Source organism: Dermacentor albipictus, chromosome 9 (genome assembly GCF_038994185.2).
Source record: "Dermacentor albipictus isolate Rhodes 1998 colony chromosome 9, USDA_Dalb.pri_finalv2, whole genome shotgun sequence".
Lineage (NCBI taxonomy): Eukaryota > Metazoa > Arthropoda > Arachnida > Ixodida > Ixodidae > Dermacentor > Dermacentor albipictus.
In genome coordinates, this window is record NC_091829.1 from 101,602,169 (window position 1) to 101,619,443 (window position 17,275).

The window sequence follows — 17,275 nt, forward strand, 5'->3', positions numbered from 1 at the left end:
GAGGAGTTTCGGTCTGGCCGGAATGGCATCATGAGTGTTCACAACGCCCATTATCGGTAACCAAATATAACATATTGTGGCGGCGGCAACGGAATCGCCAGGTTCGCCGGAGTGTGAATGTGCGGTGCGCCATACCCGGGGACAGGGATACTGGACCTTAGTTTTTTCAGGACCACCTCAGAGGAAAGAAGCACATGCAAGAAATACAAAGTGTTGTCAACAGTGTTGTCTCCAGTCTCCCCCTGAATGACCTGAGCCAAGTATGTTTCCAACATTAAAGGCACCATCACACTTCACCACCTCTGAAAATTTCCAACGACAGTGGATCTGACGGGCAGGAGCGATGTTTGAGTGTGTAGCATTCGATATGCATATTGAGCAGAATTATTGCCGCTGCACTTGCCCCTCTGGGCAGGCTTTGATTGCGAATGCGCGGCAATGTGAAACACAGTATCGGAAGAGCTGCGGAAAGCACATTGACTATCCGGTCATTTCCTTCGAATTCAATGACTGATTTCTTGGTCACTAGAAGAAGCTGCTCTTTGTTTTTAAATAAATAACTAATTGCTACTATTAAAGAACTTAAAAAAAAGGATGCTTTCAAAACGTCGTTCAGGCACAGTGTGAGATCGAGTCAGTTCAGTTGCATCTGGAAAATAATAGTATATTTGACTTGGCTTGATTGAGTGCGAGGTAAGCACAAGATTAAAGATTTTTAAAGAAATTCGTTGTCCGTGTCGTATGCGGCGAATGCGACCCATTGTTGTATTGAACCCGCGGCGCACTTATAAGAATGACGAGTTCATCGCGGACGTGTATGGTTTCTGAAGTCTGGGATACAGTTTTAATATGCAGTCGTTGGTAAAAGTCTCAATGCTAATAGTGCACTGTCAAATTTTCTTACTTCGCAGCTTGCGCATGTGGGCTGAAATGAAGTTCTACATCCTACGTATGTGTGTTAGACTAATGTATTTTACCTAAATTATCCCATGTTACGAAGCTGCGTTTGACAAACGTTTCATAGTTTGATTCCGTAGTATGAAAAATTTTGCTTGCGCCTTTACAGACGTTGTTATATAAATTTTAAAGTTTGCATTCAGGACATTTTTATTCAAGGAAGGACTTGCATCTTTGTAGTGTAACCATTGGCCTCGCGCTAATAGAAGTACGACAATTACTAATTGCATTGTTTACAGGTTGGGTGGCGTTAATAATGGCTATTCTGATAACATTCGTGGCTCCATCAAAGATCTCAGACGTGACGAGGCCTGTGCCGCTGCCCAAGTATTTCATATGCTCAAAAACGGACAAGCTTCTCGCATCTCTTCTGCCGACCAGTGCCCTTTACTCTTTACTGAGGATTGTCTCCATCGCCCGAGACTATGAAGGTTTGTACAGCCTCAGTTATATGCTGTGAAAGTATTCGTAAAAAGTTATCGGTGAACCGTTGGTTTCAATCTTCCTCCTAGTGCAAAAGCCTCAGCACTGGCATTTTGATGACATGCACGCTGATTTACTTTTAACTTTACTTTAGATTTACAATCTGTGTACTTTACATTCTATAATCTGAGTCACCGCTCCCTTTATAACGCTTCAGGAATTGATGGTGTTTGTAAAAATTAAATAAATGAGAAACTGAGCGAGGAATTAACGGCGTTGTTAAAAACTAAAAAGTTCGCAACAAACCTTCCTGTCGATAAGTTGGAAAAAAATTTCCATTTCCGCTTATTTAAACAAAAGCTCCAGAGCTAAAGCTTCTTTCTAAATTACCTGCCGCGGTGGCTTAGCGGCTGTGGGGTTGCGTTGCTAAGCAACAGGTCGCGGGATCGAATCCCGGCCGGGGTGGCCGCATTTCGATGGGGGAGAAATGCAATAGCACCGGTGTCCCCTGCTATGGGAGCGCGTTAAAGATCCCCTGGAGGTGAAAATACAATCCGGAGCTCAAAACTACGGTGTCCCTCATAATTAAATACTGTTTTTGGTATGTAAAACCCCAGAATTCCATTCAGTTCTTCCTACATGAAGTTAGTAGTCGTATACGAATAATGAAAGTTTCGAGTGCCTGTGGAATAGTTGTCACTATTCGATTCATATTCGATTCGATAATTTATTATTCGAAGCGTCCGCATATTCGCTCCTCCGTTCGAATGAGAGAAGCAACAAATCTGTCGTAAAGTGACAGAGGCGGATATACGTCCTAACACATGTTACAGTGCTCGTGAGCAGTGTAGAGAGAACAGTGCACTTAAAAAATAAAACCCCGCAAGCAGCAGAGGGATGCATAAAACATGAAACATTACCTGCGCGTCTGCATAGTTCGAAAAATCGCTAATTATTTTTAAAACTTTGGATATTGCAGGAGGCTCATCATGGTTCCTCGTTACCAGGAGATTGCTCGGCAAAGATAACGTCACGATTGGGGAACTTTGGGCATTCATGGTTGTCTCCGATGTTGTCATGGCGTTCTTGGCATGGTACCTCTCGAAAGTTCTTCCCTGGAGCACCGATAATCGACAAAGCCCGATGTTCTGCCTTATGGTACAGATCATTGCGTACTTTGACAATCATTTTAACGCACGTCAAGATTCATTTCATTTTCTTTGAACAAATATGCGAAACTGTATCTAAGGCGACACAGCGAGGAAGCTGGAACGCAAAGTTTGTTTCGGAACCTGACAAAATATTATCTTTGAGGCGAGGATACTGCCGCAGCGTCTTTCTGTTTTCAAATTACGTTCTGCGTTCAATAGATTACAATCTGAACTCAGTGACAATTACAAGCAAATGACACGCAGTCGTTCGCTTCAGATCGCTTCCAAAGCCGAGAAGAGCCATTCAAGTGAAAACTATGGGTAAACTTAGTTCCAGTGAATTTCCATGGGGAACATATTGTGATTATTGGCTGCTGGGGATATGTTCCTTGGAGCACGTGTAGACGTGCCTTAAGTGCTTATATTTAAGGCATATCTGCCAGGCTTGCGGAAGTGCGGTGAGGTTTAAAAGGAAGGCTAAGCCCGATTCCTCGTGTTTTCAATACATCCTGAATATCCCCGTTTCCATTTTTGACTCACGAAACCAGCGACGCATATTTAGGAACATGTGACTAATGCTGCCGCGTTGACATGACTACAGACCCTGCCGTCTGCCCACCATTGAAAAACGTCCATTAAATATTGCTGCAAAGTAAATTGAGGTGCCCGCTATTTATTAAGTTCCTAAGGTAAGGCATTACTTAGTGCTCGTTTAGAAACGACCCAATTCCATTGGCTTCCAACAGCATTACACGTACTGATGTGACACAATTATGAATGTATTAATTAGCTTTTACTTAATGCGACCGGGTGGCAGGGAGATTGCAGGAGAAGGACATAGTACGGAGAGACGAAAAGAAAGGGGGTTAACTGAGGGGCCCGATTTTTATTAGTCATATCATAAGAAGTCAACAAACACTGATAGCAAGCACAACATAGGGGCATAAGGGGCATAAGCACATACTTGTGCTTAGTTAATTAAACAAAGAAACGGTAAATAAATAGAAATGAAAGCGAATGAAAAAACCACTTGCCGCAGGTGGGGAACGATTCCACAACCTTTGCATCCACAACCATGCGACAACCATGCGACCGTTGTGGGACCCTTCCCCACCTGCGGCAAGTTGCTTTTTCATCCACTTTCGTTTCCATAAATTTATCATTTCTTCATTCCATTCATTAAGCACATGTAATTTCCCCTAAGTTGTCTTTGGTGTCAGTGCTTGTTGGCTTCTTATGATAGCTTGGAGAGAGTGTCAGAGAAAAATGAGGAAAATTGTTCGACAAGTTTAATATGGGCGTATTGGTTTCTAGAATGACAGAAGCAGGACACAGCTCGGAATTAGATTGCACACAATTCACCGCAGGTAATTTGACCTCGGTAAACTCTAATAATTGCTCAATTAGAATTGTCTGAAAAAGTTTTCGCGAGACACCATGAGAAGAAAGGTCGTTTCGTTCTTATTCGAAAACAGGAAACAGCAACTTGCGCCGTGCCTGGTCCGGCCACCCTTTTGACGATTTAACGAGCGCCCCTGAGGGTTGCGGCCTTTGGGCCACTGATCGAAGTCAACATGTTTAGCCACTATAACAGCTTATTGAACACTTTTACCGCGGTGATTTGCTCTTTTGGATCATTCGTTCAAAAACTTGCGAACGCACGGTGGCCGAATTAAATTTAGCCGATTGTCTTTCTTTATATAATCTTCCATGTGGGTTACATTTATTTCTATTCGAAGTCGCATGAGCTATGTGTCTGTCGTGTGCTTCACGTTCACAGCCCAGCTATTGGAAAAGCGAAGGCGCTGTAGCCACAACCGAAAAAATGACGGTCAAGCAAGACGCCCAGCGATTTGAGGAAATGCCGCCTGGCAACAAGGCTGTAATCGCCACCGACAATCTGACCAAGGTAGGACATGAGTGGTGCAGGAGAAAGATTTCTTTCCAAGCAGGCTCGCAGTTTGTGATCTGCGCGCATTTGTCGTGAAAACGCTCCTACTCAGCGGAGACGTTGAGACTGACCCCGGGTCGCCAGGCGAACACCGCGAAAAATGGCACACTGAATTACTTAAAGTCCCATGAACTCTTAATATACGAGACCTGACGCCCGTAATACCGGGGTAATGGATCTTCTTGGTGATTTAACGAAACCAAAACATGCTTGCCGATACTGCATTTGACCTAAGAGCTAGAATTACTGCAGTGGAATCGTCTGTTGAATCGTTTCGAGGCGTTCCTACCTCAGCAGACATCCAAAATCTAGTCTGGTAGGCAGTTTCAAAGGCTGTTTCGGATGTGATTACAAGCGCAGTCTCCGAGGCAGAGGCAAAGGCGGTTTCGGCAACGGTCTCGGAGACTGCTGCGGCGGCAGTATCCGAACAGGTCTCTGTGGAAGCTTCCGCTGCTGTTTCGGAAGCGGTGCAAATCGAAAACGTGGCGCTGAATTCCCTCCTTGACGATATCGAGGACAGATCGAGGCGTCATAACTTGCTATTCTACGGGGTCTCATTCCCCACGGAAGCATGGCGACAGTCCAAAGCCCACGTTTGTGATCTGTTGTCGCGGTATTTTGGCATGGATCTAAGGGACCATGCAGACTGTCGAGCGCACAAATTGGGATCCTTCGTAGCAAGTAAAACCCTTCTAATAAATGGTAAAATTTCGTCCTTGAAGGTCAAAGAGAGCGTCCCGTCACAAGAAAGCTTAAACTAAGGAATGCTAGTGTCTATTTACGTGTAGACGTCTATAGGGCTACACGTCAACCAAGAAAAGGATGCATACGCCATAGCTAGCGGCCATACATGTTCCCTTACCGCTAAGAGGCTTATAATTACCAAGTGACCTATGCGTACTGCCTCGCCGCCGAACGTTTTTGCGAACTGGACTTGCCAGTGCACGAACACCTGAGACCACCCATACCTACCGAAATGAATGTGTGCATGACAGCAGCCCCTTGACTGTATGTAACTCTGGTCCGCATTCTTCATAACTATCTGAGGTTCAACCGAAAGGAAACAAAACATCTATGTTCTTTACAAATACCCGTAGTATGTTAAAGAAGTGTGCGGCACTAGGTCCATGATTGATTTTTGCTCAGCCGACGTTGTTATTTTCGCAGAAACTTGGCTATCGGCTGCGGTGAAAGAGAGGTAAATATTCGATTGCGAAAAGGCTTACAACACGCACAGATATAATCGTGATGTTCGTTCGGGTGGCGGAGTTTAGATTGCTATTAGGAATGCACCAGTACCTCACACCATTCCAGTTTCTTCATGCTTGGAGGTTGATTTTATCCGGGTGATTACGTCTAGTGGTGAAATGGTCTTGTGCGCTTGTTATCGACCCACATCTGCTCCTTCTTTCGGTAGTGAGCTTCACGATGTAATTAGCCAGATAATTATGAGGTAGCCTAACATGCCATTACTTGTTTTGGGGGTATGCCGACTTTCATGTTTTATGGGCCAGTCATTCGATAACTGTTGAGCACAGCACGGCAGACTACTGAATTTTCACATCTTTGTCATGAGTTTAACCTCACACAGCTTGTTCATATGCCTTATACGTCTTAGCCCAACAGTTGCGAACAACCTTGTTGTTAAAACTGCACCTGATCTTGCCTCGCCACAAACATAATTGCCAGGGGTAAGCAATCACGCGATAACTTTAATTAACTCTGCGGGCGCATGTTTTATTTAGGAAAACTTACAAAATTATTCTAAACTACTTCAAAGCTCACTTTGATTCCATGACAATGAGCTATATTCTTTTATGCGAAGCATATTACTAGAGCTCAACCCAGCTCCTCAGGCGCGGCGGTGTCGCCTTCAATACCACGTGACACCGTGACGTCACGACAGAGGAGAAATGGGGCTCCAACTCGCGCCGTCGCTCGCGGCGTCGCCTTCAAGGCTGACCACGTGACACCGTGACGTCACGACAGAGGAGAAACGGGGCTCCAACTCGCGCCGTCGCTCGCGGCGTCACGGCGGTATATAGACGAGAAAACCATGGCCAGGCGGCGCTACTGCGCCGCCTCCTGACAGCGCCCCAATGTGGAAACGCCAAGCAGCGCGGTGGCGTCGTGGCGTAGTCTCCGCTTCGTTTACGTTGTGCCGTCCGCGCTTTTCTTCGCTGCTCGTTCTCACGTCGCTCCGTTATCGACGGCGGCAGATCGCCTGCTTGCTCAACAGCGATGCAATGATTACCGTGCGGTTTCAAGAAGGTTGCCGACGCTGACAGCTTTTTTTCGTGGCGGCAACCTCACGATAGGGGAGCGTCTGCTTCCGAACGAGTACGGCGTTGAACAAATTGTGGACGGTGATGTGAGAGTGAAAGCCAAGTGCTTGTCACAGGTGACCGACAAGATCGTAGACGACGTCGAGTTAGAGGTACGCACCATGTTCAGAAATTTAGCCACTTTTATTTCAATTACAACATAAGTCACACTGGTAGCAGGAACGTCTGTTGTCATACTCGATGACTGCAGATCCATTGGGCTGCTTCTTGACGGTTCCATCACTTCACAAAGGCATGTTCTGCAGTCTGTTTGACACGTGTCTTGCTGCTGCTCAAGAGCTGTGTCGCTGCAGTACGAAAGCACATGTCCCGGTGGTGCTGACTGCTGAGAAGACTGTTGTGATTGCCATTGGTCTGTTTGGCGCCGCTTCCATCTGCATCGCATATAAATGAAACAGTATGTGTGCCTATTTGTTGTGGGGATTAAATTACTCCCAATAATATGTTTCCAAATGTAACGTTCCTGTGATTGTGTGCATATATTATTCTACAAGAGTGGTACCACTACAAGTTATGATACTTGCACACTTAGATACTTAGAAAGCATGGGCAAACAACAAACATAATGCGCACGTCTCGAGCAGCTGATTTCCGATCTGCCGCTTCCCGACGCACGAGACGACCGCAGCTTGCATTAAATACGGTCTGCTACCCCACAAAAGTAGCGCGCGGCCCCTTTCATTACCTGCACAACTAGTAATTTAAGTTGCAGCGTTTGGAAAAGGGAAATAATCCTTTTGAGCTCATCCATGCCGATCGCGAGGGAAGCCACAGTGCAATCAAATAAATTCGGGGATTCTAAGTGCCAAAACAGTGCCAAAACCACGAAATCATTATGAGGCCCGCTGTAATGGGAAGTCTCAGGAATAATTTTAACCTCTCGGGGTTCTTTAACGTGCACAAAAATCAAAGCACGTGGTAACAAGGGTGTTCTTGCATTTTGCCCCTTTCGAAATGTGGCCGCCGTGGCTGGGAATCGAGCACGCGTCGTAGAGCTTAGCGGCGCAACACGCATGCATTTACCGCTAACAAACGGCGGATGCCACCACAATTCAAAAACGCGACACGACTAAACAAACGGCCGTGCACTAAAAACAGGTATATGACTATTCCGCTTTCAAGATATTACACGCGAATGCGAAAGTATGAGACTTACTTGACTCGGCCGCGCACTGCAGTTATCCGTGCTTGTCGTCTGTCCTTCTCATACCACTTCCCAGGAAATCTGTAGAACTTCACGGTCTGCGTAGGACCTTTCGTGTTTTCGAGGTTGCTGTGGCAATCGACAACACTTCAGTATTACGTGCCACCTTTCCTGGCTGATGAGGTCGCACTCGGCATCGCAAAAACCACGCGCACGAGCGCTCCCGCCGTACAGAACACGGGCGCGCGCCAGCGCAGCGACGACCCTCGAAACTTCCATCGGTCCGCTAGGGGAGCATTCGGCGCTGGTGCCGCGCGGGCAAACTTTAGGTTGCCTCGTCTATAAGCAGCTGCGCTTGCCTCTGCTAGACACTCACGAGGTGAGATGCCTCCTGGAGACAGAGCTGCTCGGTGGAATGAGAAGCGAAGGTTGCGGCCTGCTACAGAGACTGTTTCTAGGTAGCTTTGCTGCGGCGCAGCGACTACGCGCCCCGCATCGGACGCGGTGAGTGTCGAGCAACGCAGCGTTCGGCGCGACAACGAAATGTGCGCCTGAGCAAGCGCCGCACGCCTGAGCCGATGCCGACGACACCGGATTTTCTGCGACACGAGCTCCTTAACGCTGTCACGTTAAAATAAAGGCTAGTATGCTTCGCATCCTGGGCTTAACCTTAGGTAAGCCACAGCCATTTTTTTTTGCCAGAACACTTCGCTAACTTTGCTGAACGAGATGTTGATACCTCGAATATGTATACAAGCCCAAGAAACCATATTTAATCGATTTTTAAGTAACAAAAAAGAGAGTCCTTCAAACCTTCCCTCACCTTGGTTCAAAATACTGCCGTAGTCGAAAGCGGTTAAACCAAGTTTGTGGAGCAATAGCATGATTTTACTTGATTTGGCAAAGGACGCAGACGCTGTTCGGCGCCATCATCAACTACCGTTTTACAAATGCACTACCAGACAACACACAGACGCTACTCGGCACGGCAGCAGCAGGGAGCGAATAGACCTCCATGATGCGTATCGCTTCAACGCGAACTAAGCGTCGAAACCACAGCGCATACGAAGCTACCAGCACTCGGCGCACTTTGTACACATCGCAGGTAGCATTGAAGATGAATCCCGCGTGAGCGCTCCCTTTATACACATCGCAGATCACTTTCAAGATATGGGCGCTACGCAGCGTACGTAGCTGCCGCGGTTGTGGTCGGCTAAGTCCCAGTTTGACCTTGGCTTTGCATGACGGTCAGGTTTACGGAGCCAGCGTTTTCTTGGTTTATACCTGGAATAGTAAAGCAGTCGCTCTAATAACTCTTTAAAGCGACTGCACAGCAACAAGAAGCGGCTGTTTTGATGCGCAGTGTTCACAACACATGCGCTTCGGTAGTCTGAGCACCGCCGCATTGATATCGATTACAAGGCAATTTCATAGGTAAAAAAAAAAAAAACATTCTTCGATAGAGCACTGCCTTTGTTACTGCGGTCTAAACCACGAAAGTTTTGAAGCGTTTTTACCGGTACTAAAAGCAAGGCACATTCAACTAACCCTCTGCAATGCCCCTGTTCCTTCCAATCAGTGCAGCACTGCTTTCAATAACACATTTGCGTCGTTTTCCCAGTAGATGGTACATCACGGACCTCTGGCATTGAAAAAGAGTACAGGCAACTTTGTCTCAGCGCCAAAAGCTTACAATCAAGTCAATAGTGCTCTTTATCCGCCTCGCCAAGTAGTCCGGCAGCGTTTGGCAGACCTTTTGGTGTCTCGGAATAAACGCTGAATTGACGCTGCTTCCACGTGAGATGGTCTTCCGTTTTCTCAGACGGAGAAGGAAGAAGCCTCAAATTAAGCAAATCTTCACACTCAAAGGTGTGTTCCGTCTTATTTAACTGTTGCTAACAAGATATTCATATTTCTCTTCCCCAGCCTAAACTAGCATGGATTAAAACGCAGGACTACTTTGAGAATCGCTGTCAGCAGTGCACGCTTTGCCTTCGTAGCTTTCCTTTCATAGCCACAGAAAGTTGTCTGCGAGTTTAGTATGAAAAAATTGAAGCTTTCGTTTCGTTGCTGCCCTTTCAACAGGTTTATGGTTACAAGCCAGCACTGAATGGCGTTAATTTGAAAGTGTACGAGACGAGAATCACAGTGCTTCTTGGCCACAACGGAGCTGGCAAGACTACATTGATGAGCATCCTGACAGGTAAGCAGTGGAACTCACCCTAGTAGCACAGAAATAAGACAAGCTGAAATAAATTACTGTCTACAACACTGACCATAGGCGTAAAATGAAGTAGTTCAATGCGCACGCCCCCCCCCCCCCCCCGAAAAAGAAAAGGAAGCCGGCTCCACAACCCGCTTGGTGCATCTGCGTGGCATAGAAATTCTCTCGCTGGTCATTGCAGTGCCACCTTCCGTTGTATCAAATCGATAACTTCTGCTTCCTTTCTCATTGCTTCTCTATAACATTCCCGCTAGGGTTCATTTATTAACTCATTTGTATGTAGCGTCCCAAATACCGGATGCCTCTGCCGCTACCGGATGCACCAAGTCAAAGGATTTCCATGCATCTTAACTAGCCTGCGTGGCTTTATGGCACCTTCCATGAATTTGTCCGAATCTGCGATTCCACATGCATGCTCGTTCATCATATTGTCCCGCCAGTCATGCGACTCATTGGGTTTTCCGTCTCGTTGGACACTCGGCCTCGTTGGACATTCATGCTTTGAATGCAATTTCAGGACTCGAAAATTAGGCCGCGAGAGCTTTGAGCAGGTATAAATTCAGGGCGATCACTGGAAGTGGCCGTTGGTGTCACCTTGTCCAACAACTGAAGGGTAGCTTCTTCGTGACGTCACCGCACTGGCTCTTGGTAAAGCATACAGCGAAGCTGCGTCTCCTCGCGACGTCTCCTAACAGCTCGGCAGCTGCGGCGTGCGGCCTTTCTGCGCTGCCACCAACGTACGTCGATGAAGTTGCTGGCGTCCGCGCAGGACGGCTGCGACGCTCAATTTACCTTCATGGAATTTTCTGGTTGCAGGGCCTGCATTAGCTCCGCGTTTGCTAGGGACGTCTTTTGGTAGTAGTCGCTGCTTTTGAGTTATAGTATTTCGGACGAGGCCACCTGGTGTGTTCAAAATTTTGTGAACGGTGATGAGCTATGAATCTATGGCGGGAAAGACATGTCGAATCAGATTTCTAGCTCTAATCTGGAATGAAGTGGAGTGCTACGACTTGGTCTTAATGTACTTGTGTTGGATATGTATATGTGCATTGGATGTATACATTGGGTGTTCCAAATCCTCCGCCGAGGTTTGTGAGTGGTGGCACTGGTTAACACCCTGAGGGTTAGTTCTAGTAGTAAAACATAAATACCCTAGAAAGTGGATGAGAAAACGGCTCCTCGGTAGCTCAGTTGGTTGGAGCATCGCACGCGTCATGCGAAGACGTGGTGGGATCATTCCCCACGTGCGGCCAGTTGCTCTTGCATCCATTTTCATTGCCATTAGTTTCTGATTGCTTTAATTGAAATAGCACAATAAATTTCCCCTATGTTGTGCTTGGTGTCATCATTTGCTGGCTTCCTAGGTTATATATATATATATATATATATATATATATATATATATATATATATATATATATATATATATATATACCGGGCTCAGGTCCATGACTTTAGCGGCAGTGGCCAGCTGATGCACTCAGGGGCGACAAAGGTTACAAGAGCCATTCAAGGGAAAACATTTACTGCCTGATACCCCAGAACAACTGGACTGCTGCCTGGTCAGAACTCATCACTCTCCGGCTTCAGACTCTCCGCGCGTGGCACGGCCGCATGATGCAGGCACGAATGTTCATGTGGTGATGATAGCGGCACAGCGGCAGCGGCGCGATCATGCAGCCACCATCCCCATACTGCTGCCTCCGCTGTGGATCACGGATCCATGTACAGGTCGATGAGGTCCTCCATGGGCGCTTGGGGCTCAGGTGTAGCAAGTGCTTCCGCACCCGGCGGATGTTCCTGGTAGAAGGCCTCCTCTCGAAGAAGGTGTGGTGGCAGGGACCGAAGGAGAGCAACACCGACCTCCACGGTTCCTGGAACCGGCAGCTGAAGGCCAGGATTGCGAAGTGCAGCAGTGGCGAGCCTGGCCCGGTGAAGAGATCCCGTTTGATGAGCGCCCCGGGATATTTCTGGAACGCGGCATAAAGGACAGAGTATGCGTGCTTCCTCTCGTATGTAGATTCGAAGCGTCTCGGAGGGATACCTACATGTGAGAAGGCCCTGGCAACGGAGCTGTTCGTGCGATCAAGGGCCGTCCAGGTTGCCACCTGCGACGGCCACCTGACAGTGAACGGCGAGAAGGAGAACCAGTTGTGTATGCGTCGACACTGGCGGTACTGGCGTTGAGAGCGCGTTCGTACTGAACGACGCGGCGCTGTGAGTACCATTGGCATGTTTGTTCCAGCCGAGCATTATGCTATTGCTCCCGAACAGCAGTGAAAGCGGTTGTAAGCCGCTTACATCGGGCATTGACTAATTATCGAAATAGGCCGAATGTGACTGTACTAACGTATGGGTTGATGAAAATGAAATTTCCCTGACAGAGGTCAAATACGCAGATTTAGAACAAGTGGATCGGTTGACCGTGGTGCACGCCGCAAAGGCCATTTCCGAGAGCTTAGCATTCCATTCGGTATGATAGGCGGTATACGCCATAAGCAGTGGCCGCAGATTTCTGTGTATGCGTTCGAGTAGGTTAGCTTCTGGATTGTATGGCGCTTTTTTGTTTGTTGCCGAATGCAGAACACGCTTCGCCAGTGGGCGACTCGTGAAGTAGGTGGCTTTGTCGGTAATCAGTTATCGTGGAAAACGAAAACGCGAGACGAGGTCGAGAAGAAAGTGCCAAATGTTCCGTAATATGAGTGAGTGCAATAAGTCAACGCACTTCGTAAAGTGGTCGGTAACCACTAATAAATAGCGTTTGCCCCGCGGAGTACGGGATAAAGGGTTCATTATGTCACATGCGACAATTTGCCAGGAGATTTGACTAAGAATTGACTGCATCAAGGCCGAAGGCAGACCACCACGCGGTTTTACTCATTGACAAATCAAAGTGGTTCGTGGATATCGTAAAACATCCTGCTGCATGCATGGCCAAGTAGCAGTCTCCCATAACTTATCGTAAGCCTTGCTGGCAGAACTGTGACTGCATCCAAAACTAAGTCGTGGAAGTAATCAACGCTGTTCTTCGACTTTTCGGGATCGGTATACGAAAGGGGGAGTTACCGTCATTCCGGTCAGCTCGTGGAAAGCAGCGAAGCAGTAGGTCATCGTCAGCGAATACATAAGGATCGAACTCACCGATGGTCGATGCTTGCGCGCTAGAGCCACATAGCTGTGTGAGGTCACGCTGGCAGAGGCCGTCTTTGTGTTGTGCTTCGAGTAGGCGCTTTCTGCTGACCAAGGCACCCAATCGTGGGTGCGTGTCGACAGCAGCAACGAGAGAAGGTGGCTCCTGTGAGGAAGAAGGCTTGGGCAAAGGCGCACGTGAGAGCGCACCATCAACTTTGTTTTGTGTGCAAGTGCGCTGTTCGAAGGTAAAATGATATTCTTGCATCGTTAATACCAAACGACCAAGACAGCCTTCGAGATTAAATGAACTCTGACATGTCAAGCGCCATGTGGTCTGTTTCGACAGTCAAAGAGCCACCGTCCATGTACTTGTGAATTTTTTTAAGCACGAGTACAATGGCAAAGCATCCGCGCTCAGTTACAGTGTATTTTTTCTATGGGTGTGGGAGTTTGACTGGTGACCGCAGCTGGGCGCAAGTCATCTTCGAATTCTTGTAGTAACACAGCTTTTAGACCATAGTCGGTAGCGTCTGTATGCTGCACAAACGGCTTGTTTAAGTCGGCGAGTTTTAGCGCTGTGGTCTCAGCGATTGCACTGGTCAATGTTCTAAATGCATTGTGCTGAGAGTCACCTCAACTTCATCTTGAGAGAGAGCTTGAAACGTACCGTAGCTCGTGCTGTTATTGCCGCTCCGTTAGCAACTCTCAAGCGCGTATTACGTTGTGCGAGTTGCTCTTTCCGTGTCTGGCACAAGTGAAAAATGTCATCTCCAATGAGAGATGCTGCCCCTGTATCTAGAAGCGCGGATATCTCCGTCCGTACAACATGTACCTTGATATATCGTACAGAAGAAGACCTAGCAGAGCTACTGCGATCTATGCGGCAAAGGTAAAGGTGAGTTTGCTCACCCTCAGTAATTTCGGCCTCGAGCGATGTTGGTGAGCTCGCTACTACCACGGGCCGTGATGCCTGCGGCAGAAGGGATTCCACATCCGCCGCCAGAGTTTGTGAGTGGTGGCGCTGGCTACCACTCCCAGGGTTAGTTTCAGTCATCATCATCATCAGTCTGGCTACGCCCACTGCAGGGCAAAGGCCTCACCCATACTTCTCCAATTACGCCGCTCATATAAGTTGTGGTCATGTTGGCCCTGCAAACTTCTTAATCTCATCCGTCGACCTAACTTTCTGCCGCCCCCTGCTACGCTTCCAATCCAGTCTGTAAACTTCAGAAGAACTTCAGTTTGGCGTAGTTGGTATTTACTACAAATCATATTGACCGCAAAAAAGACGGGGACAGTGGAAGAAAACACATAAACAGCGTGGGCGGTAACTTTCAAGTTACCTTTTGAAAGTTACCGCCCGTGCTGTTTATGTGTTTTCTTCCTCCGTCCCCGTCTTTTTTGGGGTCAATATGATTTGCAGTCTGTCAACCTTAATGAACACCGGTTACCTTCCCTCCTCATTGCATGCCCTGCCCATGCCCATTTCTTTTTCTTGATTTCAACTAAGATGTCAATAACTCGCGCTTATTCCCTCACCCAATCTGCTCTCTTCTTACCACTTAACGTAACACCCATTATTCTCCTGTCCATAGTTCGTTACGTCGTCCTCAACTTATGTAGAACCGTTTTCGTAAGCCTCCAGGTTTCTTCCCCGTAGGTGAGTACTGGTAAGACACAGTTATACACTTTTTTCTTGAAGGATAATGGCAACCTGCTGTTCATGATCTGAGAATGGCTGCCAAATGCACTTCAGTCCATTCTTATTCTTTTGATTATTTCAGTCACATGATCCGGATGCGCGTTAACTACCTGCCCTAAGTAGATGTATTCCTTTACCACTTCCTGTGTCTCGCTACCTATCGTAAACTGCTCTTCTCTTCCGAGACTGTTAAACATTCCTTTAGCTTTCTGCAGATTAATTTTTAGACCCACACTTCTGCTTTACCTGTCCAGGTCAGTGAGCATGCATTGCAATTGGTCCCCCGAGTTGTTACTAAGCAAGGCAATATCATCGGCGAATCGCAAGTTTCTAAGGTATTTTCCATTAACTCTTATCCCCAATTCCTCCAAATTCAGGTCTCTGAATACCTCCTGCAAACACGCTGTGAATAGCATTGGAGAGATCGTATCTCCCTGCCTGACGCCTTTCTTTATTGGGATTTTGTTGCTTTGTTTAGGGAGGACTACAGTGGCTGTGGAACTGCTATAGATATCTTAGAGTACCCTGATTCCGTAATGCCTGCATGACTGCTGAGGTTTCGACTGAATCAAACGCTTTCTCGTAATCAGTGAACGCTTTGTATAAGGGTTGGTTATAATCCACAAATTTCTCTATCATCCGATTGATAGAGCGAATATGGTCTATTGTGGATTAGCGTTTACGAAATCCTCCCTGGTCCTTTGTTTGAAAGAAGTCTAAGGTGTTCCTGATTCTATTTGCGATTACCTTATTAAATATTTTGTAGACAATGGACCGTAAGTGTATGGGTTTATAATTTTTCAAGTCTTTGGCGTCCGCTGTCTTATGGATTAAGATTATGTTAGCGTTTTTCCAAGATTCCGATACGCTCGAAGTCATGAGGCATTGCGTATACAGGGTGGCCAATTTTTCTAGAGCAATCTGCCCACCATCCTTCGATAAATCTGCTGTAACCTCATCCCCCCCAGCTGCCTTCCCACTTTGCGTAGCTCCCAAGGCTTTCTTTACTTCTTCCGGCGTTACTTGTGGGATATCAATATTTCGCTAGACTATTCCCTCTTCCGTTATCTTCGTGGCTACCACTGGTACTGTATAAATCTCGATAAAACTCCTGAGCCGCTTGAACTACCTTATCCATATTAGTAATGATATTGCCAGCTTTGTCTCTTAGCGCACGCATCTGATTCTTGCCTATTCCTAGTTTTTTCTTCACTGCTTTTAGGCGTCCTCCGTTCTTGAAAGCGTGCTCAATTATATCCATCTCATGCTTCTTTATGTAAGCTATCTTACGCTTGTTGATTAAATTGGAAAGTTCTGCCAGTTCTATTCTAGCTGTAGGGTTAGAGGTTTCATAGATTGGCGTTTCTTAATCAGACCTTTCGTCTCCTGCGATAGCTTACCGGTATCCTGTATAACGAAGTTACCACCGACTTCTATTGCACACTCCTTAATGATGCCCAAAAGATTGTCGTTCATTGCCTCAACACTATGGTCCTTTTCCTGAGTTCAAGCCGAATACCTGTTCTGTACCTTGATCCGGACTTCCTCTTCAGGAGGGAATGGAAGAAGCTGGTACTTAAGAAGCCGATCAATGAGTTAGCGGTAAGAGGGAAAATAGTACTAGCAGTAACACATAAATACCCCGTAAAATGGATGGGAAAACTGCGCTGCGGTAGTTCACTTGGTAGAGCATCGCACACGTAATGCGAAGACGTGGGATCGTTCCCCACCGGCGACACGATTTTTTTCATCCACTTCCATTTCGAATAATTTATTATTTGTTTAATTCAATTAATATCTAAAAGTAATTTCGCCTGTGTTATCCTTGGTGTCTTCGTTTGTTGGCTTTTTATGATTACATATATATATGCATAATATGCATTCATGTATGCTTGTGTGAGTGCATGTGCGAGGAGGATGTTCATGTTATGAAAATGACAGATATTGTTTGGAAGCGTATTGCCACAGTTCTTGGACGAAGCAGTTGTAATGAGACTATTAGAAAAATTACAATTAATGACAATGCAATATCAGAAAAGGAACTAGCCGAATCTTTCAACAAGTATTTTACCAATTTAGCAAAGAGTTCTCACGATCCAAATTGTTCGCAATATCTAACTACAAGGACCAGCCAATCTGCATTTTTGACTCCTACGACAGACAGGGAAATAATCGACACTTTCTTATCTATCAGAAATAGTAAATGTTGCGATGCCGATGGTTTTGAAATTGGGCCTGCTAAATTC

The 17,275-nt window shown here is 46.6% G+C and overlaps 1 protein-coding gene across 4 annotated transcripts in view; it reads left to right on the plus strand.

The window, feature by feature from the left end:
- The window catches only part of LOC139049592 (phospholipid-transporting ATPase ABCA3-like), a 420,980-nt gene that overhangs the window by 192,016 nt on the left and 211,689 nt on the right, over positions 1–17,275 (plus strand). For all 4 annotated transcript variants that reach the window (XM_070525151.1, XM_070525150.1, XM_070525152.1 and 1 more), the window contains 4 exons: positions 1,197–1,388; positions 2,360–2,538; positions 4,312–4,440; positions 10,057–10,174. In XM_070525151.1, the coding sequence (XP_070381252.1) occupies positions 1,197–1,388; positions 2,360–2,538; positions 4,312–4,440; positions 10,057–10,174 (618 nt within the window). The remainder of the gene's footprint in view (positions 1–1,196; positions 1,389–2,359; positions 2,539–4,311; positions 4,441–10,056; positions 10,175–17,275) is intronic.